The 27,507-nt window shown below is 44.4% G+C and overlaps 1 protein-coding gene across 1 annotated transcript in view; it reads left to right on the top strand.

The window, feature by feature from the left end:
• Positions 1 to 27,507, top strand: part of LOC125372113 — a 144,207-nt gene that overhangs the window by 89,977 nt on the left and 26,723 nt on the right. Inside the window, exon 6 of the mRNA XM_048381151.1 lies at positions 16,008 to 17,764. Coding sequence (XP_048237108.1) covers positions 16,008 to 17,764 — 1,757 coding nt within the window. The remainder of the gene's footprint in view (positions 1 to 16,007; positions 17,765 to 27,507) is intronic.

Below are 27,507 nucleotides of genomic sequence, written 5' to 3'. Positions count from 1 at the left end.
CTGAAGGTAGGATTGAGAGAGAATGTGTTCCTGTGTTTGTGTGTAATGTCAGTCCTGTGTTTCCCCTGAAGGTAGGATTGGGAGAGAATGTGCCCCTGTGTTTGTGTGTAATGTCTGTCTCGTGTTTCCCCTGAAGGTAGGATTGAGAGAGAATGTGTTCCTGTGTTTGTGTGTAATGTCAGTCTCGTGTTTCCCCTGAAGGTAGGATTGGGAGAGAATGCGCTCCTGTGTTTGTGTGTAATGTCAGTCCTGTGTTTCCCCTGAAGGTAGGATTGGGAGAGAATGTGTTCCTGTGTTTGTGTGTAATGTCAGTCCTGTGTTTCCCCTGAAGGTAGGATTGGGAGAGAATGTGCTCCTGTGTTTGTGTGTAATGTCAGTCCTGTGTTTCCCCTGAAGGTAGGATTGGGAGAGAATGTGTTCCTGTGTTTGTGTGTAATGTCAGTCCTGTGTTTCCCCTGAAGGTAGGATTGGGAGAGAATGTGCTCCTGTGTTTGTGTGTAATGTCAGTCCTGTGTTTCCCCTGAAGGTAGGATTGGGAGAGAATGTGTTCCTGTGTTTGTGTGTAATGTCAGTCCTGTGTTTCCCCTGAAGGTAGGATTGGGAGAGAATGTGCTCCTGTGTTTGTGTGTAATGTCAGTCCTGTGTTTCCCCTGAAGGTAGGATTGGGAGAGAATGTGTTCCTGTGTTTGTGTGTAATGTCAGTCCTGTGTTTCCCCTGAAGGTAGGATTGGGAGAGAATGTGCTCCTGTGTTTGTGTGTAATGTCAGTCCTGTGTTTCCCCTGAAGGTAGGATTGGGAGAGAATGTGTTCCTGTGTTTGTGTGTAATGTCAGTCCTGTGTTTCCCCTGAAGGTAGGATTGGGAGAGAATGTGCTCCTGTGTTTGTGTGTAATGTCAGTCCTGTGTTTCCCCTGAAGGTAGGATTGGGAGAGAATGTGCCCCTGTGTTTGTGTGTAATGTCAGTCCTGTGTTTCCCCTGAAGGTAGGATTGGGAGAGAATGTGCTCCTGTGTTTGTGTGTAATGTCAGTCCTGTGTTTCCCCTGAAGGTAGGATTGGGAGAGAATGTGCCCCTGTGTTTGTGTGTAATGTCTGTCCTGTGTTTCCCCTGAAGGTAGGATTGAGAGAGAATGTGCTCCTGTGTTTGTGTGTAATGTCAGTCCTGTGTTTGTGTGTAATGTCAGTCCTGTGTTTCCCCTGAAGGTAGGATTGGGAGAGAATGTGCCCCTTTGTTTGTGTGTAATGTCAGTCCTGTGTTTCCCCTGAAGGTAGGATTGGGAGAGAATGTGTTCCTGTGTTTGTGTGTAATGTCAGTCTCGTGTTTCCCCTGAAGGTAGGATTGGGAGAGAATGTGTTCCTGTGTTTGTGTGTAATGTCAGTCCTGTGTTTCCCCTGAAGGTAGGATTGGGAGAGAATGTATTCCTGTGTTTGTGTATAATGTCAGTCCTGTGTTTGTGTGTAATGTCAGTCCTGTGTTTCCCCTGAAGGTAGGATTGGGAGAGAATGTGCTCCTGTGTTTGTGTGTAATGTCAGTCCTGTGTTTCCCCTGAAGGTAGGATTGGGAGAGAATGTGCCCCTGTGTTTGTGTGTAATGTCAGTCCTGTGTTTCCCCTGAAGGTAGGATTGGGAGAGAATGTGCCCCTGTTTTTGTGTGTAATGTCAGTCCTGTGTTTCCCCTGAAGGTAGGGAATTCCAAGAGGATCTTGCCCCAGCTGTAGGTAGACAGGGCACAGATTCCCATGTTGTCACTTATCAATGCATTGCTTGTTTTGATGAAACTTCCAGGCATTTTATGATTTGCCTGGCCTCTGATAACACTCCACATTTACATATATGTAGCTTATCTGTGTGGATGGTCTGTGTGTTGGGAAGGGCTGGGGGAGAGTTCGTGTGCCTCCTGTAGAGGGACTATGTCATCCATGTTGGATACTCTGAGTCTCTGCAAGCATTCAACATAGGCTGAAGCTATGGCCCCTAGCTATGCTTGTGTCAGATACTTATCACTGGTCACATAAAAACATTGTTGTCCTTTAATATTTTGTTGTGACAGCACTTCTTACAACATTGAATCACCATCAGCCATCTGTGAGAGACTGTTGTCTGTTAAATGTGGTTACAATGGGCACTGGTTGGCTACAGAATCACTGAAACATTATCCATAAATGTATCTTTTCTACCTTAACATTATTTTATCAAAAACAATAAGGAAGTAGTTTGTTTGAACAAGTACTGGCTTAACAGGTGATGGAACGTCTTCGACAGAAATGTAATAGTAATCCTCAATGAAATAACCTGTTTGGAAGTAAAAGGTTTTGAAGCTATTTAATTATTTGTAGCCACTCTGAGATGTATGTGTGTGATGTAAATTCTACTACACACCTTTGTGATGGAATATCCCGGACTACCCAATAGTGACCAGTAGGCCTGCTGATAATGTGTGATGAATGAAGGAAGGGATACCATGACCACACCTGCTGAATTACATTATTCCTTGGGTGTGTAATGCAGACTCTCAATTGTCATGTGTTGAGCCTGTGTCTGTCTCAGGGGTTTCAAAGGTAGATTCAACTTGGGGTCATCAGGTCAGATGTACAAATGCATCTGGAGGTCATTATGAGATAGTTCATGCCCCCTCCGCTACCCTGGGTGTTGCCTAAGTTTGTCAACAGGCCAGAGGGAATGTTTCAGTGCCAGCCAGTATCTAACAACAGTTATTGAGGCTGTTCCACTACTTGTCCAGTGTGTCCTCCATCTCCAACCTCAGTGTGATGTCTCTGTGATGCTCACACAGTACATGGAGATGGTTATGGTTTGGTTGAGTTGAGTGGTGGGACAATGCTGCTCTGTCAAGCATTGTAATACAGTTTTCTCACTGGCTGGATGAGGATGCCCCCTGTGGGGCAACATTCTGCTGCTTACTTCTCAATGTCTCTGTCTCCCTCTCATGCGGAGATGTCAGTGTGTAGACACAAAAGGCAGTAGACTGTTGCAGACGCTCCACCGCAAAACACACACAGCTGACAGTAGCAACAGAGTATTTGGCTGCCTCAACAACAGGTGTGACAAACATGGGGCTTTGCGTCAAGTGAGTAGTTTACATAAGCAAATAATCTGTATAAAGGAGCACTTAGTTCTTAAAGGGAAAAAGGGAAAGAATATGAAAGTGAGAATATCATCCACATGTGTCTTTTGTAACAAGTGCTCAAGTGATAGTCCTTGATACTGGGCAGTTAGTTAGTTCTTAATATAGTGGTATAGTTTGTCATTTGAGGCAAAATTCCCTAGCTGTACTTGTTTATGGATTCATGACGTTCAAGTAATTTGTATGTTTATTTTAATAAAGAATATTTCAAGAGAAATCTGAAAGAAAGAGAAAGAACAATACTTGAATGTTTGGTCAAGCCACTTCTCATTGTGAATAGCTACATGGTTGCTGATGCAGTTTTTAGCAATAATCACTCACTCACTCACTCACATAGGTTCTGTTTTGTGCAATATTTAGACATTTGAGCTTTATTTAACTCCTGAATTCTCTTGATATGCATATCTGGCACTGTCGAATTCTTCTCTGAACAGGCTGATGGAGCTGAACTCATATTTTGTTCAAATCATAATACTTTAGTGTTACCTTTTAGTCCTCAATGTCTATGCAGAAAATATTTGAGTATCAATGCTGACAGCAAGTTTTGTTTATTTGACTGTCTTTGTTGATATTTTGATCTGTTGTCCACATATCCAGCTACAGTGCAGTGACACTGTCTTTAAGACATTGAATAACATTAGTGTTCCATTTAGAACATCCATTTCAGTAGGAGATGAGTGTATGCATATTACAGTGTTCTCAGTGTCTGGGGCCATGCAATACTATTGTAGACAGAGCCAAGTCCTGTTTCTGTGTCGGCAACAACCCAGCTGGACATGCAAACCATGAAGGAAATGAAAATCAAGTAATTTAGGCTAACTGATTTCAATAATGGAAAATATGCTGATTTTTTTCAACTTCTTCAAGTATTTGGGGATTATTGTCATACCATGAAACGTGTGAAAATAGGAAAATAATCTGTTATCAGCTTTTATCGATACTGAGTAAAACAAAATGTTAAATAGTAATCCTATGTTAAGAGCCTGAAGTTCTCCATTACTGTGTGCACCTTGTGGTCTGACAAGTCATGGGCCTGAGACAAGGGAGAGATGTAACGCTAGTGTACCCAACGATGGCTGATGAATGACATTGCTGTTCCAGGGGGAAAGGGGCATTGAATGGGAATAAGTCCTACTGCAGTTGAGACATTACAGTAGCTCTTGTATTGGAGTAGTAATTATAGGGGTTTATGTTGCATGGATGGTGTCACACAGTAACATCCACCATTGCACTTCCAAGAAGTGTCAGCACGTACAGTCTTTCAGGGATGCGTTTTCAGAACCATAGAAAATTATCTTCTGCTGACTTCTACATTCTGTTTTAGCCCATCTTAATCAGTGGAACAATGACTCGGCAGCACAGACAAATTGTATCAGTTCCTCATGATGATTACCCTTTTTAGTTCTGTCAGAAGTGTAAAGGCCCCCACATTGTCTGGAGCATAGAATAAGGATGTGGCTCTGTCATGCTATACCTGTAATCATTGTCATATAGTACAAAACGTAGCGTAGTTTGCTGATGAACAGTGGTTGTTAAATTACTCTATAAAGTTTACATTATGTTCATATACTATTCATGATTTGCTAACTAGTCATCTTTAGTCAGGGGTGTGGTCCTTAGCAAATGTTGAGTAGTATAAATATTTTTTTTGTATTTGATTTGAAATTGTCAAAACATTTCCTGATTTTGATTAACATTTTCAAACTTTCTTTTGAAACACTAAGTGGTCTTGACTTGAAGGTACATGGTTGCAGTCTGTCTGCATGCTCCGTGCATCAATATTTAGTTGGTCATGTATTGCTCCACCGCCTACAACTTTCTAGAGACCGACACTGTAAAACCATCTTGTACAGTTAAAAGCTTATTTATTTGATGATCTGGACAATCAGCCAAGAGCTGTGTAAATAATAGTAATTAAACACAAGGAGTGTGATTGAAATTTGATTAAGGGCAGTATAATGGACCGACCCCACGTAGCTGTTTGTCATGTGCTGTGTGTGTACAATGAGTGCGGAGCTAGCATGGTCCTACTTCGCTGTTACCACTTTAGTGTTTGTGTGTGTGGTGTGTAGCACTGACCGACAGCTATTGTCAGCCAGAGCCCGCTGACAGAGCCCCCTGGCTTTGATGTTATGACAGGAGGACAGAAACTAACTACCTCTCTCCAGCACTGCAAAAGTCTCCATCACTACCATTCCAACTTCAAGTCATTCAACCTGTTTAAAACCACCTGTATCTCTTAAAAACCTGGACTGGCCAAGCTTGGACTTGATAACCATTCATTTGTCAAGCACAGAAAATATGATTTGGGAGTAAAGTTGACCTGAACAGTTTAGAGTGCTTTAGATATGACAGGTTATGAGTTGATCAGAAAGGCATTATAAGTAATAATGTTGAAAGGAGGATTTATTAGTCCTGGAGGGAATGTGGCTAACTGGCCAGAGATGTTGTGAATGGCAGGTTTACAATCATGTGATAGGCTTGCAACTGGCGATTGTGACTGCTTGACAGGTCGTACGAGGCCAGTCATTGATTTGATAGATTATTAGCTCACACTATGTTTGATATATAATGAAGGGAGATAGCCATGTCATTTGACCATTGCTAGTGCTGAAGGACAAAACATATTTGGAGGTGACAAATTGTAGTGTTTAGTAGCTCTGCCACCAGTACAGGGTAAACGTGGACTGACTCTTCATGGAGTGACTGTCAGGTAGCTGCAGCACACCATGTCTGTGTGGCTGGACAGAATCAGAGGTAAGCTAGCTGAACACTTACCTCAATAGATGGGAACAGTGGCCACCATCGATACACCTATATAGTTATGGGTGTACCTGTTCAATAGCTTATGTTTAGTACTAATGTTTCTCCCTAATGAGAGCCTGGTGATTACCAATGTTTCTTTCATATGAGAGCCTGGTGATTACCAGCGTTTCTTTCTTATGAGAGCCTGATGATTACCAATGTTTCTCCCTAATGAGAGCCTGGTGATTACCAATGTTTCTTTCTAATGAGAGCCTGGCGATTACCAATGTTTCTCCCTAATGAGAGCCTGGTGATTACCAATGTTTCTCCCTAATGAGAGCCTGGTGATTACCAATGTTTCTCCCTAATGAGAGCCTGGCGATTACCAATGTTTCTTTCTAATGAGAACCTGGTAATTACCAATGTTTCTCCCCAATGAGAGCCTGGTGATTACCAGTGTTTCTCCCTCGTGAGAGCCTGGTGATTACCAACGTTTCTTTCTAATGAGAGCCTGATGATTACCAATGTTTCTCCCTAATAAGAGTCTAGTGATTACCAATGTTTCTTTCAAATGAGAGCCTGTTGATTACCAATGTTTCTCCCTAATGAGAGCCTGGTGATTACCAATGTTTCTTTCAAATGAGAGCCTTGTGATTACCAATGTTTCTCCCTAATGAGAGCCTGGTGATTACCAATGTTTCTTTCTAATGAGAACCTGGTGATTACCAATGTTTCTTTCAAATAAGAGCCTTGTGATTACCAATGTTTCTTTCTAATGAGAGCCTGGTGATTACCAGCGTTTCTTTCTTATGAGAGCCTGATGATTACCAATGTTTCTCCCTAATGAGAGCCTGGTGATTACCAATGTTTCTTTCTAATGAGAGCCTGGTGATTACCAATGTTTCTCCCTAATGAGAGCCTGGTGATTACCAATGTTTCTCCCTAATGAGAGCCTGGTGATTACCAATGTTTCTCCCTAATGAGAGCCTGGCGATTACCAATGTTTCTTTCTAATGAGAACCTGGTAATTACCAATGTTTCTCCCCAATGAGAGCCTGGTGATTACCAGTGTTTCTCCCTAATGAGAGCCTGGTGATTACCAACGTTTCTTTCTAATGAGAGCCTGATGATTACCAATGTTTCTCCCTAATAAGAGTCTAGTGATTACCAATGTTTCTTTCAAATGAGAGCCTGTTGATTACCAATGTTTCTCCCTAATGAGAGCCTGGTGATTACCAATGTTTCTTTCAAATGAGAGCCTTGTGATTACCAATGTTTCTCCCTAATGAGAGCCTGGTGATTACCAATGTTTCTTTCTAATGAGAACCTGGTGATTACCAATGTTTCTTTCAAATAAGAGCCTTGTGATTACCAATGTTTCTTTCTAATGAGAGCCTGGTGATTACCAATGTTTCTCCCTAATGAGAGCCTGGTAATTACCAATGTTTCTTTCAAATGAGAGCCTTGTGATTACCAATGTTTCTCCCTAATGAGAGCCTGATGATTACCAATGTTTCTCCCTAATGAGAGCCTGGTGATTACCAATGTTTCTTTCAACTGAGAGCCTGGTGATTACCAATGTTTCTCCCTAATGAGAGCCTGGTGATTACCAATGTTTCTTTCTAATGAGAGCCTGGTGATTACCAATGTTTCTTTCAAATGAGAGCCTGGTGATTACCAATGTTTCTTTCTAATGAGAGCCTGGTGATTACCAATGTTTCTCCCTAATGAGAGCCTGGTAATTACCAATGTTTCTTTCAAATGAGAGCCTGATGATTACCAATGTTTTTCCCTTATGAGAGCCTGGTGATTGCCAATGTTTCTCCCTTATGAGAGCCTGGTGATTACCAATGTTTATCCTTTATGAGAGCCTGGTGATTACCAATGTTTCTCCCTAATGAGAGCCTGATGATTACCAATGTTTCTCCCTGAGAGCCTGGTGATTACCAATGTTTCTTTCTAATGAGAGCCTGATGATTACCAATGTTTCTCCCTAATGAGAGCCTGGTGATTACCAATGTTTCTCCCTAATGAGAGCCTGGTGATTACCAATGTTTCTCCCTAATGAGAGCCTGGTGATTACCAATGTTTCTCCCTAATGAGAGCCTGGTGATTACCAATGTTTCTTTCAAATGAGAGCCTGGTGATTACCAATGCTTCTCCCTAATGAGAGCCTGGTGATTACCAATGTTTCTTTCTAATGAGAGCCTGATGATTACCAATGGTTTTCCCTTATGAGAGCCTGATGATTACCAATGTTTCTCCCTAATGAGAGCCTGATGATTACCAATGTTTCTCCCTGAGAGCCTGGTGATTACCAATGTTTCTTTCTAATGAGAGCCTGGTGATTACCAATGTTTATCCCTAATGAGAGCCTGGTGATTACCAATGTTTCTCCCTAATGAGAGCCTGGTGATTACCAATGTTTCTCCCTAATGAGAGCCTGGTGATTACCAATGTTTCTTTCAAATGAGAGCCTGGTGATTACCAATGCTTCTCCCTAATGAGAGCCTGGTGATTACCAATGTTTCTTTCTAATGAGAGCCTGATGATTACCAATGTTTTTCCCTTATGAGAGCCTGGTGATTGCCAATGTTTCTCCCTTATGAGAGCCTGGTGATTACCAATGTTTCTTTCAACTGAGAGCCTGGTGATTACCAATGTTTCTCCCTAATGAGAGCCTGGTGATTACTCAATGTTTCTTTCTAATGAGAGCCTGGTGATTACCAATGTTTTCCCTAATGAGAGCCTGGTGATTACAAATGTTTCTTTCAACTGAGAGCCTGGTGATTACCAATGTTTCTCCCTTATGAGAGCCTGGTGATTACTCAATGTTTCTTTCTAATGAGAGCCTGGTGATTACCAATGTTTTCCCTAATGAGAGCCTGGTGATTACCAATGTTTCTTTCAACTGAGAGCCTGGTGATTACCAATGTTTCTCCCTAATGAGAGCCTGGTGATTACCAATGTTTCTTTCTAATGAGAGCCTGGTGATTACCAATGTTTCTTTCAAATGAGAGCCTGGTGATTACCAATGTTTCTTTCTAATGAGGGCCTGGTGATTACCAATGTTTCTCCCTAATGAGAGCCTGGTAATTACCAATGTTTCTTTCAAATGAGAGCCTGGTGATTACCAATGTTTCTCCCTAATGAGAGCCTGATGATTACCAATGTTTCCCCCTAATGAGAGCCTGGTGATTACCAATGTTTCTTTCAAATGAGAGCCTTGTGATTACCAATGTTTATCCCTAATGAGAGCCTGGTGATTACCAATGTTTCTCCCTAATGAGAGCCTGATGATTACCAATGTTTCTCCCTGAGAGCCTGGTGATTACCAATGTTTCTTTCTAATGAGAGCCTGGTGATTACCAATGTTTCTCCCTAATGAGAGCCTGGTGATTACCAATGTTTCTCCCTAATGAGAGCCTGGTGATTACCAATGTTTCTCCCTAATGAGAGCCTGGTGATTACCAATGTTTCTCCCTAATGAGAGCCTGGTGATTACCAATGTTTCTCCCTAATGAGAGCCTGGTGATTACCAATGTTTCTTTCAAATGAGAGCCTGGTGATTACCAATGCTTCTCCCTAATGAGAGCCTGGTGATTACCAATGTTTCTTTCTAATGAGAGCCTGATGATTACCAATGTTTCTTTCTAATGAGAGCCTGGTGATTACCAATGTTTCTCCCTAATGAGAGCCTGGTGATTACCAATGTTTCTCATGGGCCAGTACACCACCCTCCCTCCCTTCCACACATGGGCCAGTACAACACCCTTCCTCCCTCTCACACATGGGCAAGAGTACAACACCCTCCCTCCCACACATGGGCCAGAGTACAACACCCTTCCTCCCTCTCACACATGGGCCAGAGTACACCACCCTTCCTCCCTCCCACACATCGACCAGAGTACAACACCCACCCTCCCTCTCACACATGGGCCAGTACAACACCCTTCCTCCCTCTCACACATGGGCAAGAGTACAACACCCTCCCTCCCACACATGGGCCAGAGTACAACACCCTCCCTCCCTCTCACACATTTGCCAGAGTACATCACCCTCCCTCCCTCCCACACATGGGCCAGTAAACCACCCTCCCTCCCTCTCACACATTTGCCAGAGTACATCACCCTCCCTCCCTCCCACACACGGGCCAGAGTACACAACCCTCCCTCCCTCCCACACATGGGCCAGAGTACACCACCCTCCCTCCCTCCCTCCCACACATGGGCCAGAGTACACCACCCTTCCTCCCTCCCACACATGGGCCAGAGTACACAACCCTCCCTCCCTCTCACACACGGGCCAGTACACCACCCTCCCTCCCTTCCACATATGGGCCAGTACAACACCCTTCCTCCCTCTCACACATGGACTAGAGTACAACACCCTCCCTCCCACACATGGGCTAGAGTACACAACCCTCCCTCCCTCTCACACATGGGCCAGTACAACACCCTCCCTCCCTCCCTCCCACACATGGGCCAGAGTACACAACCTTCCCTCCCTCCCACACATGGGCCAGTACACCACCCTCTCTCCCTCCCTCCCACACATGGGCCAGAGTACACCACCCTTCCTCCCTCTCATGGGCCAGAGTACACAACCCTCCCTCCCTCTCACACATGGGCCAGTACACCACCCTCCCTCCCTCCCTCCCACACATGGGCCAGAGTACAACACCCACCCTCCCTCTCACACATGGGCCAGTACAACACCCTTCCTCCCTCTCACACATGGGCAAGAGTACAACACTCTCCCTCCCACACATGGGCCAGAGTACACCACCCTTCCTCCCTCCCACACATGTGCCAGAGTACAACACCCACCCTCCCTCACACATGGGCCAGTACAACACCCTTCCTCCCTCTCACACATGGGCAAGAGTACAACACTCTCCCTCCCACACATGGGCCAGAGTACAACACCCTCCCTCCCTCTCACACATTTGCCAGAGTACATCACCCTTTCTCCCTCCCACACATGGGCGAGTACACCACCCTCCCTCCCTCTCACACATGGGCCAGAGTACATCACCATCCCTCCCTCTCACACATAGGCCAGAGTACACCACCTCCCTTCCACACATTGGCCAGTACTCCACCCTCCCTCCCTCTCACACATTTGCCAGAGTACACCACCCTCCCTCCCTCTCACACATTGGCCAGTACAACACCCTCCCTCCCTTCCACACATGGGCCAGTACACCTGCCTCCCTCCCTTCCACACATGGGCCAGTACACCTGCCTCCCTCCCTTCCACACATGGGCCAGTACACCACCCTCCCTCCCTCCCTCCCACACATGGGCCAGTACACCACCCTCCCTCCCTCCCTCCCACACATGGGCCAGTACACCACCCTCCCTCCCTCCCTCCCACACATGGGCCAGTACACCACCCTCCCTCCCTCTCACACATTGGCCAGTACAACACCCTCCCTCCCTTCCACACATGGGCCAGTACAACACCCTCCCTCCCTCCCTCCCACACATGGGCCAGTACACCTGCCTCCCTCCCTTCCACACATGGGCCAGTACACCACCCTCCCTCCCTCCCTCCCACACATGGGCCAGTACACCACCCTCCCTCCCTCCCTCCCACACATGGGCCAGTACACCTGCCTCCCTCCCTTCCACACATGGGCCAGTACACCACCCTCCCTCCCTCCCTTCCACACATGGGCCAGTACACCACCCTCCCTCCCTCCCTCCCACACATGGGCCAGTACACCACCCTCCCTCCCTCCCACACATGGGCGAGTACACCACCCTCCCTCCCTCTCACACATGGGCCAGAGTACATCACCCTCCCTCCCTCCCACACATGGGCCAGTACACCACCCTCCCTACCTCCCACACATGGGCCAGTACAACACCCTTCCTCCCTCTCACACATGGGCAAGAGTACAACACTCTCCCTCCCACACATGGGCCAGAGTACAACACCCTCCCTCCCTCTCACACATTTGCCAGAGTACATCACCCTTTCTCCCTCCCACACATGGGCGAGTACACCACCCTCCCTCCCTCTCACACATGGGCCAGAGTACATCACCATCCCTCCCTCTCACACATAGGCCAGAGAACACCACCTCCCTTCCACACATTGGCCAGTACTCCACCCTCCCTCCCTCTCACACATTTGCCAGAGTACACCACCCTCCCTCCCTCTCACACATTGGCCAGTACAACACCCTCCCTCCCTTCCACACATGGGCCAGTACACCTGCCTCCCTCCCTTCCACACATGGGCCAGTACACCTGCCTCCCTCCCTTCCACACATGGGCCAGTACACCACCCTCCCTCCCTCCCTCCCACACATGGGCCAGTACACCACCCTCCCTCCCTCCCTCCCACACATGGGCCAGTACACCACCCTCCCTCCCTCCCTCCCACACATGGGCCAGTACACCACCCTCCCTCCCTCTCACACATTGGCCAGTACAACACCCTCCCTCCCTTCCACACATGGGCCAGTACAACACCCTCCCTCCCTCCCTCCCACACATGGGCCAGTACACCTGCCTCCCTCCCTTCCACACATGGGCCAGTACACCACCCTCCCTCCCTCCCTCCCACACATGGGCCAGTACACCACCCTCCCTCCCTCCCTCCCACACATGGGCCAGTACACCTGCCTCCCTCCCTTCCACACATGGGCCAGTACACCACCCTCCCTCCCTCCCTTCCACACATGGGCCAGTACACCACCCTCCCTCCCTCCCTCCCACACATGGGCCAGTACACCACCCTCCCTCCCTCCCACACATGGGCGAGTACACCACCCTCCCTCCCTCTCACACATGGGCCAGAGTACATCACCCTCCCTCCCTCCCACACATGGGCCAGTACACCACCCTCCCTACCTCCCACACATGGGCCAGTACAACACCCTCCCTCCCTCCCACACATGGGCCAGTACAACACTCTCCCTCCCTCCCACACATGGGCCAGTACACCACCCTTCCTACCTCCCAAACATGGGCCAGTACACCACACTCCCTCCCTCCCACACATGGGCCAGTACACCACCCTCCCTCCCTCCCTCCCACACATGGGCCAGAGTACATCACCCTCCCTCCCTTCCACACATGGGCCAGTACACCACCCTCCCTCCCTCCCTCCCACACATGGGCCAGTACACCACCCTCCCTCCCTCCCTCCCACACATGGGCCAGTACACCACCCTCCCTTCCTCTCACACATGGGCCAGAGTACATCACCCTCCCTCCCTCCCACACATGGGCCAGTACACCACCCTCCCTACCTCCCACACATGGGCCAGTACAACACCCTCCCTCCCTCTCACACATGGGCCAGTACAACACCCTCCCTCCCTTCCACACATGGGCCAGTACACCTGCCTCCCTCCCTTCCACACATGGGCCAGTACACCACCCTCCCTCCCTCCCTCCCACACATGGGCCAGTACACCACCCTCCCTCCCTCCCTCCCACACATGGGCCAGTACACCACCCTCCCTCCCTCTCACACATGGGCCAGAGTACATCACCCTCCCTCCCTCCCACACATGGGCCAGTACACCACCCTCCCTACCTCCCACACATGGGCCAGTACAACACCCTCCCTCCCTCCCACACATGGGCCAGTACAACACTCTCCCTCCCTCCCACACATGGGCCAGTACACCACCCTTCCTACCTCCCTCCCACACATGGGCCAGAGTACATCACCCTCCCTCCCTCCCACACATGGGCCAGTACAACACTCTCCCTCCCTCCCACACATGGGCCAGTACACCACCCTTCCTACCTCCCAAACATGGGCCAGTACACCACACTCCCTCCCTCCCACACATGGGCCAGTACACCACCCTCCCTCCCTCCCTCCCACACATGGGCCAGTACACCACCCTCCCTCCCTCCCTCCCACACATGGGCCAGTACACCACCTTCCCTCCCTCCCACACATGGGCCAGTACACCACCCTCCCTCCCTCCCTCCCACACATGGGCCAGTACACCACCCTAACTCCCTCCCTCCCACACATGGGCCAGTACACCACCCTCCCTCCCTCCCTCCCACACATGGGCCAGTACACCACCCTCCCTCCCTCCCTCCCACACATGGGCCAGTACACCATCCTCCCTCCCTCCCTCCCACACATGGGCCAGTACACCACCCTCCCTCCCTCCCACACATGGGCCAGTACACCACCCTCCCTTTCTCTCCTACTAATACTCCACCCTTACACTCATGGAGAATTGGGAGGGCAATGGTCTGCTGGGCTGTACTGTGGAGGTATGTGACTAATGTGGGTAAACCCCCCACAGTGACAAGGCCAGAAGGCTATCTGGCTACAAACAGACCCGCTGAAAACATGAGACTTTGATATCCCATTATGACGATGTATCAAAGAGCAACACAAATGTGCCTGCCTCCTTGGGAATCCCAATGTCCTGCCTTGCTGTGTGTGCTGCTCGACATACCTGTAATCTCATGTCAGTACAAACAAAGCCATGTATAGCTCATATATATCTGGCTAATGTTTTATGGGAGTGAAGTATTAAGAATCCAATGTTCTCACAGACTGTGATAGAAATGTACAAGACAAGCAGATTTGACCAGTATGTACATGCAGTGCATAGTGTGACATCTCCACACTTGGGGATCGTGCTTGGCCTCTGCTTATCCAATACAGCACACCCCACCCCCCATCACCCCCAGCCCCCATCACTATCCTCAAACACCCCCTACTCCCACCCTCATTCAGCTTTCACATCAAATGGCCCCACACCAACTCTCATCCAGCTACATCCCACCACCCCCATTCAGCCTGTACACTGTATGTAGCATACTGTGTGCTCACCCATGCATGAGGATTGGGAATCTATCCATTCATCCGTGTAGCTCTATAATCCCAGAAAGACAATCGGGATTGCCCTCACAAGTAGACAGCCACACAAGCAGATCAACTATTTTAGTTTTGTTGACAGAAATCTAATTGTTCATTTGTGTCTATCGCATTTTATACCTAAAGACAATTTCATATTTAAATAGAAAAAGGTTTAGTGCTTGACTGGGCACTAGCATTAAGACATGGAGCCTCTGTTAACACAGAGTGGCCTGCTGGTGTCAGGGATAAGATATTAGTTTCCCAGTAGAATAACCTTGGATTGACACATGTAATCTTGCTTGTAGATGTCTTTATTAATGTTTAGAACATGGGTTTAACTATTGCTAACACAGGTGGCACTATGCACTTGTAGCTGTACACAATACTGTAGATGGCATTAAAACCCCTGGTAAGACCGGGTGAGTCATCAGACCTCCCTGGTGGAGAATCAGATGCAGGTGTAAATCAGCTGCGATGTAAATTCATACGGTTGAAACCAATCATTTGCATTAGGTGTTCATGCATATATTCAAAATACAACAAATTAGACTATTAAGACAATGCGATCATGTTTGATCTGCTAAATTAGCTTCAATTCAGGTTTTTTAGTTTTACCAATCTAATCTTCTTTGTAAACATTTGTCTCTTTGAGATGATCATATACATGATCAACTCTGAACACTCAGACGAGGTGAAAGAGAACGACACCACACTTATCCCAGCTTAGCCATGACCAGATCATATCTTCCTCGATATGTAGTTAGGACTTCACTGAAGACCGTGAAGATCCGGGTTGGAATAGGTCTTCAGCAGCCCATGCTTGCCATAAAAGGTGACTCTGCTTGTCGTAAGAGGCGACTAACGGGATCGGGTGGTCAGGCTCGCTGACTTTATTGATGCATGTCATCGTATTCCAATTGCGTAGATCGATGCTCATGTTTTCAATCACTGGATTGTCTGGTCCAGACACGATTTCTTACAGACTGCCGTCATGTAGCTGGAATATTGCGTTAAACAACAATGAAACAAACAAAACTTCACCGACAGGGAACTTACATGCTACTTATTTGCATTATTCTTATTTGCAGTTTTTGAAATGTGGATGTTGTTATTCAGTAAATTAAGCAAAGGTAAAGAAACTGAGTTGAAGCAATAAGATATTGATAGTTACTTTTGTATGTACAATAGTCTAAATCTATTATAATCAATTACCTTTATACCAGTCCGTACTAATAGCCAGGTGATCCTATTTATTTCTTTATAACAGAGAAAGTCAAGTTGTCTGCTGGAAATAGGTTGTCGAAGGCCGAGAGCAGCCTGCGGCGCCAGTCAGAGGACATCACACTGCACAGACCTCAGTTTGTGAGCCAGACAGACTCCAGAAGACTCTCAGAGGATGGAACCAGCACCAAGGTCAATACTGGCCTGGATAAGAGAGAGGACAGCACACTGAAACACTTTGACCTGAGACAGACTGATTCTGACTCCATAGTCAGATTAAACTACCCAACAGTTGAGATCCAATTCTCTACTGAACAGCTGAAACAAACGGTGACAACTAGTGAGGGCGGTAGGGCAGGAAACAAAGTGGGACCTTGCACAGACAGGGCTGACAAGGCAGGGACATCCTCTTCTACAAGTGTGCCCAAGAAGGCAGAGGCAGGAGCTGGAGCTGGGGTGGAGGAAGAAGACTTTCTCTCCAAGATTAAAGCTAGGCTTAGTAGTCGAGAGAAAGGTCAAGGTGGACAAAGTCAATCAATAACCCGAGGGTCACAGAAAAGCAAAGACAGTGGAGGGAATACTGACAAGAGAAATACAGCTAGCTCCAAACCTGGACCCTCCCCACCACATGTTAAGGACAGGAAAGGTAACCTTAGTAAAACAGCAGATGTGCCAGCAAACACCAGGAAGGTTGTTTTAACGGGCAAAGGCAAATTGTTGACACCTTCAAGCTCTGGACAGTCAGAACCTTTTGTTTCAAAGAAAGGCAAAAGTCAACCATTGAAAACTGATAACTATAATCTAATCATTGACAGTAGAAGGGAATCTACATTGAAATCAAATTTGACTGTGAAACTTAACTCTGGGGCAACAAGAGGTTCAGATGCAAAGGACAAAGTTCGTGTCAGCAAGGGAATAGATTCTAAGAAAAGAGTCCTGCCAGATGTTGACAAACTCAAGTTCAAGGCTGGAGGCTTTGCAGTGAAGAAAACGACCGACAGTGAGAAAAGAACTGTGTTTGATAGGCTCTCCCAGGGTAAAGAGAGCCCTAATGCTGTACCCAGTAAACACAAAGGTAATGTTGAGTTGAACCTGTCTGCTGTTTCCCCTGTTACATCTGTGTCTGTGAAGACCATAGTAACTGAAAGTAGTTCTCTAGTGCCTAAAGACCACACACCAGAGACTCCAACAGTCAGCAGCAACAGCAGCACTACGCTCTTGCCAACTACAGCATCAGCCACTTCCAATCAGAAGGATTCGAGCAGAGATCACAAGTTCAGTGACTCTACAGATCAATGTGCCAAACGGACCGGTGACTCAAACAACACTGAGTGTTTTGTGGTGAAATCAGACAAATGTACAGACAAGTATGTGTTTAAGGTTGACCTGAAGCCTAAATCAAAAGGTCTGAGTCGGTCCCATAGTGATGTTCTTCCCCAAACTCGAAGCTGGTTTAAGAAAACTGGTCAGGTAGAATGCAATCCTTTGAAAAGTTTTGAGAATCGGTCTGATATTGAAAAAGCCTTCATGGATATGCTAGATGATATTGACCATGTTAGTACAGCATCTGATACTAAACTGTCTGATCTAGAAATCAGTGATGATGACCTTGACCAAGTTACCAGCAAGACTAGCATACAGACAATTGCTGAGAGTACTGACAATGATAGAGATATGACTATGGATACTATTGTTGCTGGTGTCAACCAACATGTGGAGCAGAGTAAATCATGGATATTGTTGCGTAATGTGAAGGAAGACCTAAGTGCAATAAAGTTCATAGATGAGAATGACAACAGTGAGGTAAGTACTGCCTGATTCATGCAAACTGTGTATAGATATCATTATATGGTTCATATATCAGATCAGATTTCTGTGTAATGTTTGTAATGGCCTGTATGACTAGCCCGACACACAGGCCCCAATGTCTTGTCATCTAGAATCTTGATACAAAGTAGTCATGAGTGAATCTTCTGTTTATCCAGTACAATTCTTCCATAGACCTTGCAGTTGTGACCATTAGTTGGCTGGGGTCACAGCTTGTGTTAACAGTGGCTGGACTTTGGAGTATATACTTAAGTCCAAGTCCATGGTTTCACCAGGTTTTCACAAATGTTGATGTGGTTTTTTTATATTAAAAGACATGAGGGTGAGTCCTTAATAATAAAAACATTATATTCATTTCAAATTATGTATTAACTTGTTTGAGACCATCTTTACGTTGTTAAGGCTCATCACATTGAAAGAAAATATCAGCCTACCAGTGTTATGTAACTGTAAATATTCATATGCAAAGCCACATGTGTTCATTTATACAAAACACAAACAAACTATTACCATGGCACATTGGCCATATGTCATGTTCTGGCTAGGGCTAATGGCATGACACCTTGGTCAATGTGTGTCATACACTTGTACATGTTCTGGCTAGGGCTAACAGCATGACACCTTGGTCAATGAGTGTCATACACTTGTACATGTTCTGGCTAGGGCTAACAGCATGACACCTTGGTCAATGTGTGTCATACACTTGTACATGTTCTGGCTAGGGCTAACAGCATGACACCTTGGTCAATGTGTGTCATACACTTGTACATGTTCTGGCTAGGGCTAACAGCATGACACCTTGGTCAATGTGTGTCATACACTTGTACATGTTCTGGCTAGGGCTAACAGCATGACACCTTGGTCAATGTGTGTCATACACTTGTACATGTTCTGGCTAGGGCTAACAGCATGACACCTTGGTCAATGTGTGTCATACACTTGTACATGTTCTGGCTAGGGCTAACAGCATGACACTTTGGTCAATGTGTCATACACTTGTACATGTTCTGGCTAGGGCTAATGGTATGACACCTTGGTCAATGTGTGTCATACACTTGTACATGTTCTGGCTAGGGCTAACCACATGACACCTTGGTCAATGTGTGTCATACACTTGTACATGTTCTGGCTAGGGCTAACAGCATGACACCTTGGTCAATGTGTGTCATACACTTGTACATGTTCTGGCTAGGGCTAACAGCATGACACCTTGGTCAATGTGTGTCATACACTTGTACATGTTCTGGCTAGGGCTAACAGCATGACACCTTAGTCAATGTCTGTCAGTGTATATTTCCGACAGTTCTTGGCACTGGGAACAGAGTTCATGTTAGTGTAGACATGTTCAAGATGAATGCGAAAAAGATTAAGTTTATTTCCAGAGAACAGTGTCCTTCATTTCCTATTTGACCTTTACATGCCATTGCCCATCCAGTAGCTGTAAATCTTACTTGCTGCTGCCATCTTACCCTTTTAAAACAACCAGTCTATGTTACACTTCATTCTGCACATCTTGTTGTCAGGTTTTATTTAAAAGTTCTCAAACATCACTTTTTGTGTTCCTGTAATATTCATGTGTTGAATGAAAGTTGTTACCTGGTTAGCTAGCTTATGTTGTAGCCTGTTTGTCCACTGTCAGTCTTAAACATGTTCTCTTCAGAAACTATTGCATCAATGAATCTGACACTTCACACCACTGGTGACACCCCAATTTGTTTTAAGGTGTTCAAATCCAATTTCAATATGGCCACCACAGCAGCCTTGTTGAAAAACCCATTTATGGCCATAAGTCAGACATTTCTTGTTCAAAATGTCATGAAATTTGGTCTGTGGATAGTTACTAGTAGGGTTAAACACATATCTTCCATGTTTGTGATATTTTAAATTTTGATCTTTATTTGACGTTTGTACTTTGACCATCTTCCGAAATTCATTCAAATGTATTTCTCAGAGCATAAACATAATCTCCTCACGCTGAAAACATAATCTCCTCACACTGTAAACATCATCTCCTCACACTGTTAACATAATCTCCTAACACTGTAAACATAATCTCCTCAGAAACCATTTGACCATTTTGAAGCTGTAACTTTAATACAATGATTGGGAGCACCTTTAGAATACAGTACCACAACTTCTCGTGAGGACGGTCTCTGCCGTAGGTCACATGTCTCAAAGACAAGCAACCAGTTTTTGTGAGAATCCGTCGGATGCGAAATCGCGACCTTCGGATTGTTAGCCCAACAGCTAACCGACCACGTCCACACTGTGAAACAAAGTGCAAATTTACCTAGTCATGCCTACGACGTGACTTTAGTCTACGGACACTTACGAATGATCCCGATGCCATTTAGCACACTCATCCCATTCCGTAATCTACAAGATACCGAGTGGCGAGGAATGATCCGATAGGGTGCGAACTGAAAACAGCTCCAGTCGTCAGACAACAGACGTAGAACTCGCGAGTGCTCATGAATGACATGGTATTTAATAATTTGTCAGGTGGATTTTGTGACAGAATTTTGTAACCACGCTCTGCTACCAATGTTTGTTGCACAGTGGAAGGCGACGTTCATGTGTCTACTTTTCGTCTTTTCTACTCCACTGGAAATTATACGATTAATGGGGAACTAAACATGATTCTCTTCCTATGACTTAATGGGGAACTAAACGTGATTCTCTTTATGTGACATGTGGGGAACTAAACGTGACTCTCTTCTTAATGATTAAATAAAGAAACTATGCAAGGTCCATGACCACGAATGCAGGAATGAATAACTGACTATAGGAGCAAGTACACACTTTACGTTTCTAAGGGCCACGAATATTGTCCCATCTAGTTTATACCAAGACCACGAATATTGGTCCAACGACAACTAGTTCCTTTCAAGACCACGAATATTGGTCAACGACCGTAAAGTGTGTCTTGCTCCAACGAAAAGCCTGCATTGACGATTGCAATGCATCACGTGTCAGCATTCATTTTCTGCATACGAAACGAATGCCACGATCTGATTTCCGTGAAGCATGTGGCGTTTATTCTAAATGTTCATGTTACATGAACCGAAACAATGTTTGTTTTATTTTTATTATTTTTTCTCCACAACATACCCCCTCTTGATGATAGACCCATGTCTATCAACTAATACCAATACATTTTAACACGAAGACGAACTAACAAACCAACAAACTAACAATCCCGATCAAAATTCCACTATTTTCACTATGTACAAGAAATACTGATCTGATATGCTAAATCTTCTACTTTTGCAGCCTCACTGTACTGGAACATTAATTCTCTGTATCACTGTTCCATTCTAAAGGACAAATCTTTGTCACAGGTCTCGTAAGTTTTGATTGTCCAACTTGAACCTCCACAACTCTAACGTGACCATCCTGTCCAGGAAATATCTTCACTATCCTGCCAACAACCACAAGGTGTATTCGGAGACACCACAATTCACAACGTCATCAACTCTAAAGTCTTTGGTTGGAGTGAACCATTTTTTCCTGACATTGAGAGTTGGCAACCATTCTCTCATCCAACGTCTCCATACATGTCTCACAAGCTCTTGGACTCGTCTCCATCTCCTCCTTGGAGTGAACGATGAATCAATTTCTGGAGCGAATTCTCCTCCCATCTGTCCATGAAGGAAATGGTTTGGTGTCAAAGGTGTCTCATCTTGTGGATGGGCACTCTGGTAAGTCAATGGTCGAGAGTTAACAAGAGCTTCTGCACCTGTCAAGGCAGTCATTAACTCCTCATCAGTAACATCTCCAGCGCTCAATATTGCAAAGATCATGGACTCAAAGACACCACCAAATAATTCCTTTGTTTGTAAGTGAGGTTTTTACAGCGTCTGAGTCCAGTTCTGACACAAGAACCTTCAACTCCTTTGCAGCTCCAACAAAATTTGTGCCATTGTCTGAAATTATTTCCTTTGGCATTCCATGTCTATGTGCCATTCTAAAAAAGGCGTTCAAATAGGATTCTGTGTCAAGTCCATACGCCATTTCTAAGTGTACAGCTCGTGTAGAGAGACACGTAAAGAGACAAAGGTATCGCTTTTGTCGACGTTTTCTCTACCTTGTGTTTTGGTCAACAGTTTCATTTCAGCATCTTCAATTTCTTCAAGATCCAGATCACCTTTTTTACGGATACAGGTTGGTATACGAGAGTTGTTGAAGAATCTGAAAATCCATGCAAGAACTCTGCAAAGTCGTTTCCAGTTTGAAAACCTAGAAGGTTCTAAATGCCATGGTGTTTCTTCATCTGTTTCACACAACATTGTAACTGCCATCTGATGAATTCGTCGTTCAAGTTTATCACAGTTACTGAAGTCAACGACTTGTTTTGGCCAATCATTTTCTGTTGAAGTCAGGAATTCAGGACTGTTTAACCATTTCCTGTTCTCCAATGTTTGAACTTGAGCACCTCTGCTGACAATATCTGCAGTGTTCAGTTGTGAGGGGACATACCTCCACTGACTAGGATTTGTATTCTCATGGATGTATCCAACACGATTTACCACAAATGACTTGAAACTTCTACTCAGACTATTCACCCACCACAACACATTTAAGCTATCAGACCAAAGTGTCGCAGACTGAGGTGTTATTGCCAAGGCCTTTACAACAATATTGAGAAGTTTTACTCCAATGACAGCTGCAAGCAACTCAATTCTTGGAATACTGTCTGCTTTAAGAGGTGCCACATGACTCTTTACATGATTACTTGAGACCACCTCACCTTTGTCCATAGTGACTGCATATACAACAGCCCCATATGCTTCTTGTGAAGCATCTGCGAAAACGTGCAGCTTTGTATTTTCTATAGCAGAAGCCACTTGAATGCATCTTGGTACCCGAATCGATCTAAGAAGTTCTATTTCATGATACCACTGCCATACTTTCTAATTGGGGGTTGATAACTTCATCCCACCCAGCACCTGTTGTCCATATTTCTTGGAGGATAACTTTGGCCCTTATGATGAAAGGTGCCAAAATGCCAAGGGGATCGAAGAGTTTTGCAGTTTCTCTCAAAAAGTTTCTTTTTTTCATGCTAAAACTGTTGTCTTGAACATGGTAACAGAAACGAAAGTCATCACTTTCTGCATTCCATTCATGTCAGACCAAGAGCCTTAACTGAAGGCAACTCCTTCATGTGTATATTGATCTCCTTCAATCTGTCTTCAAGAGGAATGTGGTCTAGAACCTGTGTTGAATTAGAAACCCATTTTCTAACATGCATACCTGCTGAACTCAATAAGGCATTTAGCTGTTCATAGAGTTCTATTGCCTGACCATCATTTTCTACTGAATCCATGTCATCATCCATGTAAGTGGATTTCTGAAGTGTTTCTGTAGCCAAAGGGAATTCTCTTTCGTGATGTTTGGCATGTTCTTGTGAAATATATTGTGCCAAGAAAGGAGAACAATTCATTCCAAACACAACTAAATTCGTAAACATCAGGTGTTTGGTTCTGATCCATACTTCTCCAAAGGAATCTGAAATGAGAACGATCTCCTTCACTGATTACAATCTGGAGATACATCTCAGCGATATTACAAATAATCACGACTGCGTGCTTTCTGAAGTGAAGCAAAATCTCAAACAAATCATTTTGTAACTTAGGACCATGATGAACTGTATCATTCAAGGACAAACCGTTACATTTTGCCGACGCGTCAAAGTCACTATTCTGACTTTTGTTGTTGTTCTATCTGGTTTCACGACAGGAAAATGAGGTAAGAACCATTTTGTTTCTTTAATTTTTTCTTCAGGCACTTTCCTGATGTAACCTTAGTTGATATATTGTGCAATGACATCATCATATGCCTCTGAAATGGTTTTGTCTTTGGACAACTTCTTTTCAATGTTCAACAACCGACTGAAAGCCATATCATAGTATGCTAGTAAGTTCATCAGCTGTCTTTTCCCAAGGAACCCCAACCATGTACCTACCATTGCAGTACTGAAGAGAAGATTGTACAGAACCAAATGCCATTTGATCATTCACACTCATGATTGGAATTGAACTGGAAACATTTTCTATTTCCCCAAAATCGTTGGACCAAAAGTTCCATGTCCTTTTCCCCACTGTGTTCAGTATCAATGTTATTAACGAAGAATGTACCTGTTCCTTGTTTCTGTTTAACATGGAGCCCTGTTACATTCCCTACACACGTCCACCCGTAAGGTGTGAGTCTAGCCACTGGTTCTCCAGGCCTACCACAGACATCACCACGGGAGGAATGCAGTTCCAGGTAATCCATACCTATCAGTATGTCAACGGTTGGCCGTGAACCTAAATTCGGAAACTGTATGTCCCTCAAATAAGACCATTTCTGTGCATGTTTTTGCCAGTCAAACACTTTCCTGCTGCCAGTGACTTCAGGAGTTGATAAAGCTACTATCTACATGTCAACTAAGCCATCAATACTTTCCAATCCAAATTCAACGGACATACTGTCAAAGGTTTCTGTTTTACTGTTAAGGACGTTAACAGATACAGATTTAGTTTGACCCTGCAGACCAAGCTCTGATGCAACATCTTCATTGATGTATGTTTGAGTGCTTGCATCGTCTAACAAGGCATTGACCACTAATCTGTTTTTACCATTCTTCAGTACAACTGGAATGGTTCTAAGTGCAGAGAGATGAGATTGCGTTTTCTTAGCAGACATTGTGGTTGTCTGTGTTCGGTTCTCTGTGCCACTCCCAGAGATAATACCTTTTTTATCAGTTACTAAGGAGTCAGTACAGTGTCTATTGTGATTACTTCCTTTGTAATTGTCCTGTAACAGGTGATTATGAGTAGCTTGACAACTGTCTATACCACATTTATCTGATATGGTACATGCATGTCCATGATCGGAAGCAAAGACTCAGTTTCTTTGCCTTATCCCATCGTTGTGGAACATCAAGATTTTTAAATATTCTGCATTGCCAAATCTTGTGATTGGGATTTTTTACAGACATTAAAATGTTGTGTCTTGCTTACACCTTGTGCACCAAAGTACGTATCTAATCTTTGATGTTGGCTAGATTCTGATGTCTTCTCTTATAAGCCATGTTTAACTTCAGAGGCTACAGTATTGAATTCTGTTTCTTGAATAATCCATTCACTAAGAATCTCAACAGATTCCTGTCTTTGTTGCTCAAAGACCCATCTACTATACTGAACTATCATGCTTTCAGTTAACTTTTTCAGCAGCAACGAATACAAACAACCATCACCTAGCTCCTCTATCTTGTCAGCCTCTGTGAGACTAACAACTGCCACATCTAGCATGTCAGCAAACTTATCAAGATCTCTGGCATTCCCTGGGCGTAATGGCTTGATGTTAGAAATTTCCTCTAAATTTAATGATATTTGTCGTATTTTGCCTCCTTATTTCCTCTCAAAACGCTCAAGAGCAATATCAAATGCCACCGCACTATGACCTAAGTTGGCCACAAGCTGTGCAGGTTCACCTGATAGGTACTGCTTGAGTTGCAACAATTTATATTCATTTGTTGCAGGAGCAGTGTCAACACAAGCCATAAATGCGGCTTTCCACCCTTCATAGGTTTTTATATTTCCAGAGAATGTTGGTATTGAAACTCGTTTCAATTGCTTCCATAGATCCTGGCCAATACTGTTTTGATTCAACTTACCTGTGCTAGTCACAATCAAGAGTTCCGTCAATTTCTGGTTTGGGATGTGGAACCTGTTCATCATTCTTTGATTTTTGTTTTGTGTACTTACCATCAGAACTGCAGCTCTGAGCACCATCAACACTAGCTCCCTTATCAGACGCCTGTTTACTACCTTTTGCTCCATGAGAAGTTTGACTTTTTTCTGAATGAAATATAGCAGGTTTTCCCGATAGCATAGACATAGACTAACTAGAATCCAACGTGTTGCTAAGATACACTAGTGCTTTGTCAATAGCTGAATCTATGACTTCCTCAATTTCATCTATTTCAATGCTTGTTTTCTTCGCCTTATCAACTTCACCAGCTTTTTTGTAAGCCTTCAAGAGCTTTACAATTATACAAACAGCTTGACTGTGAAGAGAACAGACTTTATCAGTTGTTTCCCTGATTGTTTTACGTGTTGGAAGTTCTTGTTCAAGCAACTCCAACAATTTATTCTTATTTTTTGTCAACGCTGATTTAGCAACTGTCTTTACTGCTTTACTGCTATTGTGACATCTAAGTCATCATCTGTGGATTCTGTCATTTTGGAATCCACTTTTGATTTCAAACTATGAGACATTATCCTGGTTTAAATGTAGACCTATAAAACCTAATATTCACAGGTAATGTAATGAAAAAAGATTTACAAAGAAACCATCTGAACTATCAAAGTGAAGTAAAAAAGACAAAATATATACACTCAATAAGCAGAAAATCATGTTTGTAACCACGCTCTGCTACCAATGTTTGTTGCGCAGTGGAAGGCGACGTTCATGTGTCTACTTTTCGTCTTTTTTACTCCACTGGAAATTATACGATTAATGGGGAACTAAACATGATTCTCTTCCTATGACATAATGGGGAACTAAATGTGATTCTCTTTTATAACGTGGGGAACTAAATGTGATTCTCTTCTCAATGAAAAAATAAAGAAACTATGCAAGGTCCATGACCACGAATGAAGGAATGAATAACTGACTGAGCGAGTACACACTTTACGTCTCTAAGGGCCACGAATATTTTCCCATCTAGTTTATACCAAGACCACGAATATTGGTCCAACGACAACTAGTTCCTATAAAGACCACGAATATTGGTCAACGACCGTAAAGTGTGTCTTGCTACAACGAACGAAAAGCCTGCATTGACGATTGCAATGCATCACATGTCAGCATTCATTTTCTGCACGTGAAACGAATGCCATGATCTGATTTCTGCGAAGCATGTGGCGTTTATTCTAAATGTTCATGTTACATGAACCGAAACAATGTTTGTTTTGTTTTTTATTATTTTTTCTCCACAACAAACACTGTAAGGATGATGTGCATGAGTGACGACAAAATGGTGAGTTCGCTTTTGAATCAGTACTGAAAAAATGTAGCCTGTGAAAGTGGCTTGTGTGAATGTTACAGGACAGTTTCCAGTAGCCAAAGTATTTGACACAAAACCATTTCATCCTTTTTACTCGACGACTTTGTGTGAAGAATATCAGGAGCGGCTATAGAATCTATAATAGCCACTAAACGGTTAGATTTACCTAACCCTAATGATCGTAAAGGGGAACCAAGGGCTAAGGATAGAGTTCAGGTAATCTCCTAGCCTCTAATAGGGTACCTAACCCTAATGATCGTAAAGGGGTGATTGATCGTAAAGGGATCCAAGGGCTAAGGATAGAGTTCAGGTAATCTCCTAGCCTCTAAACGGGTACCTAACCCTTATGATCGTAAAGGGGTGATTGATCGTAAAGGGATCCAAGGGCTAAGGATAGAGTTCGGGGTAACCTACCCTAACACTAGCGATATTTGGATGTGTTCAGCGCCAATATAATATCCCAAATAAACTGCATTCTTGTGCATAATAAATGAATCGAAAAAATAATATGTGTATGTAAGTTCCCATTTATAACCATTTTAGCCACTTGAATTACGAGAAAAACAAAATAAAAAATATTTAAAAATAAAAGTGCTTTCGTAAACTAGCCCTTGCTATAAAATGTGCCAACGCAGGCTATATTTAGTAAACAAATATTCAAAAC

Source organism: Haliotis rufescens, unplaced genomic scaffold (genome assembly GCF_023055435.1).
Source record: "Haliotis rufescens isolate VD_foot unplaced genomic scaffold, xgHalRufe1.0.p SCAF_36, whole genome shotgun sequence".
Classification (NCBI taxonomy): domain Eukaryota; kingdom Metazoa; phylum Mollusca; class Gastropoda; order Lepetellida; family Haliotidae; genus Haliotis; species Haliotis rufescens.
This window is presented reverse-complemented; position numbering and strand designations above follow the sequence as displayed.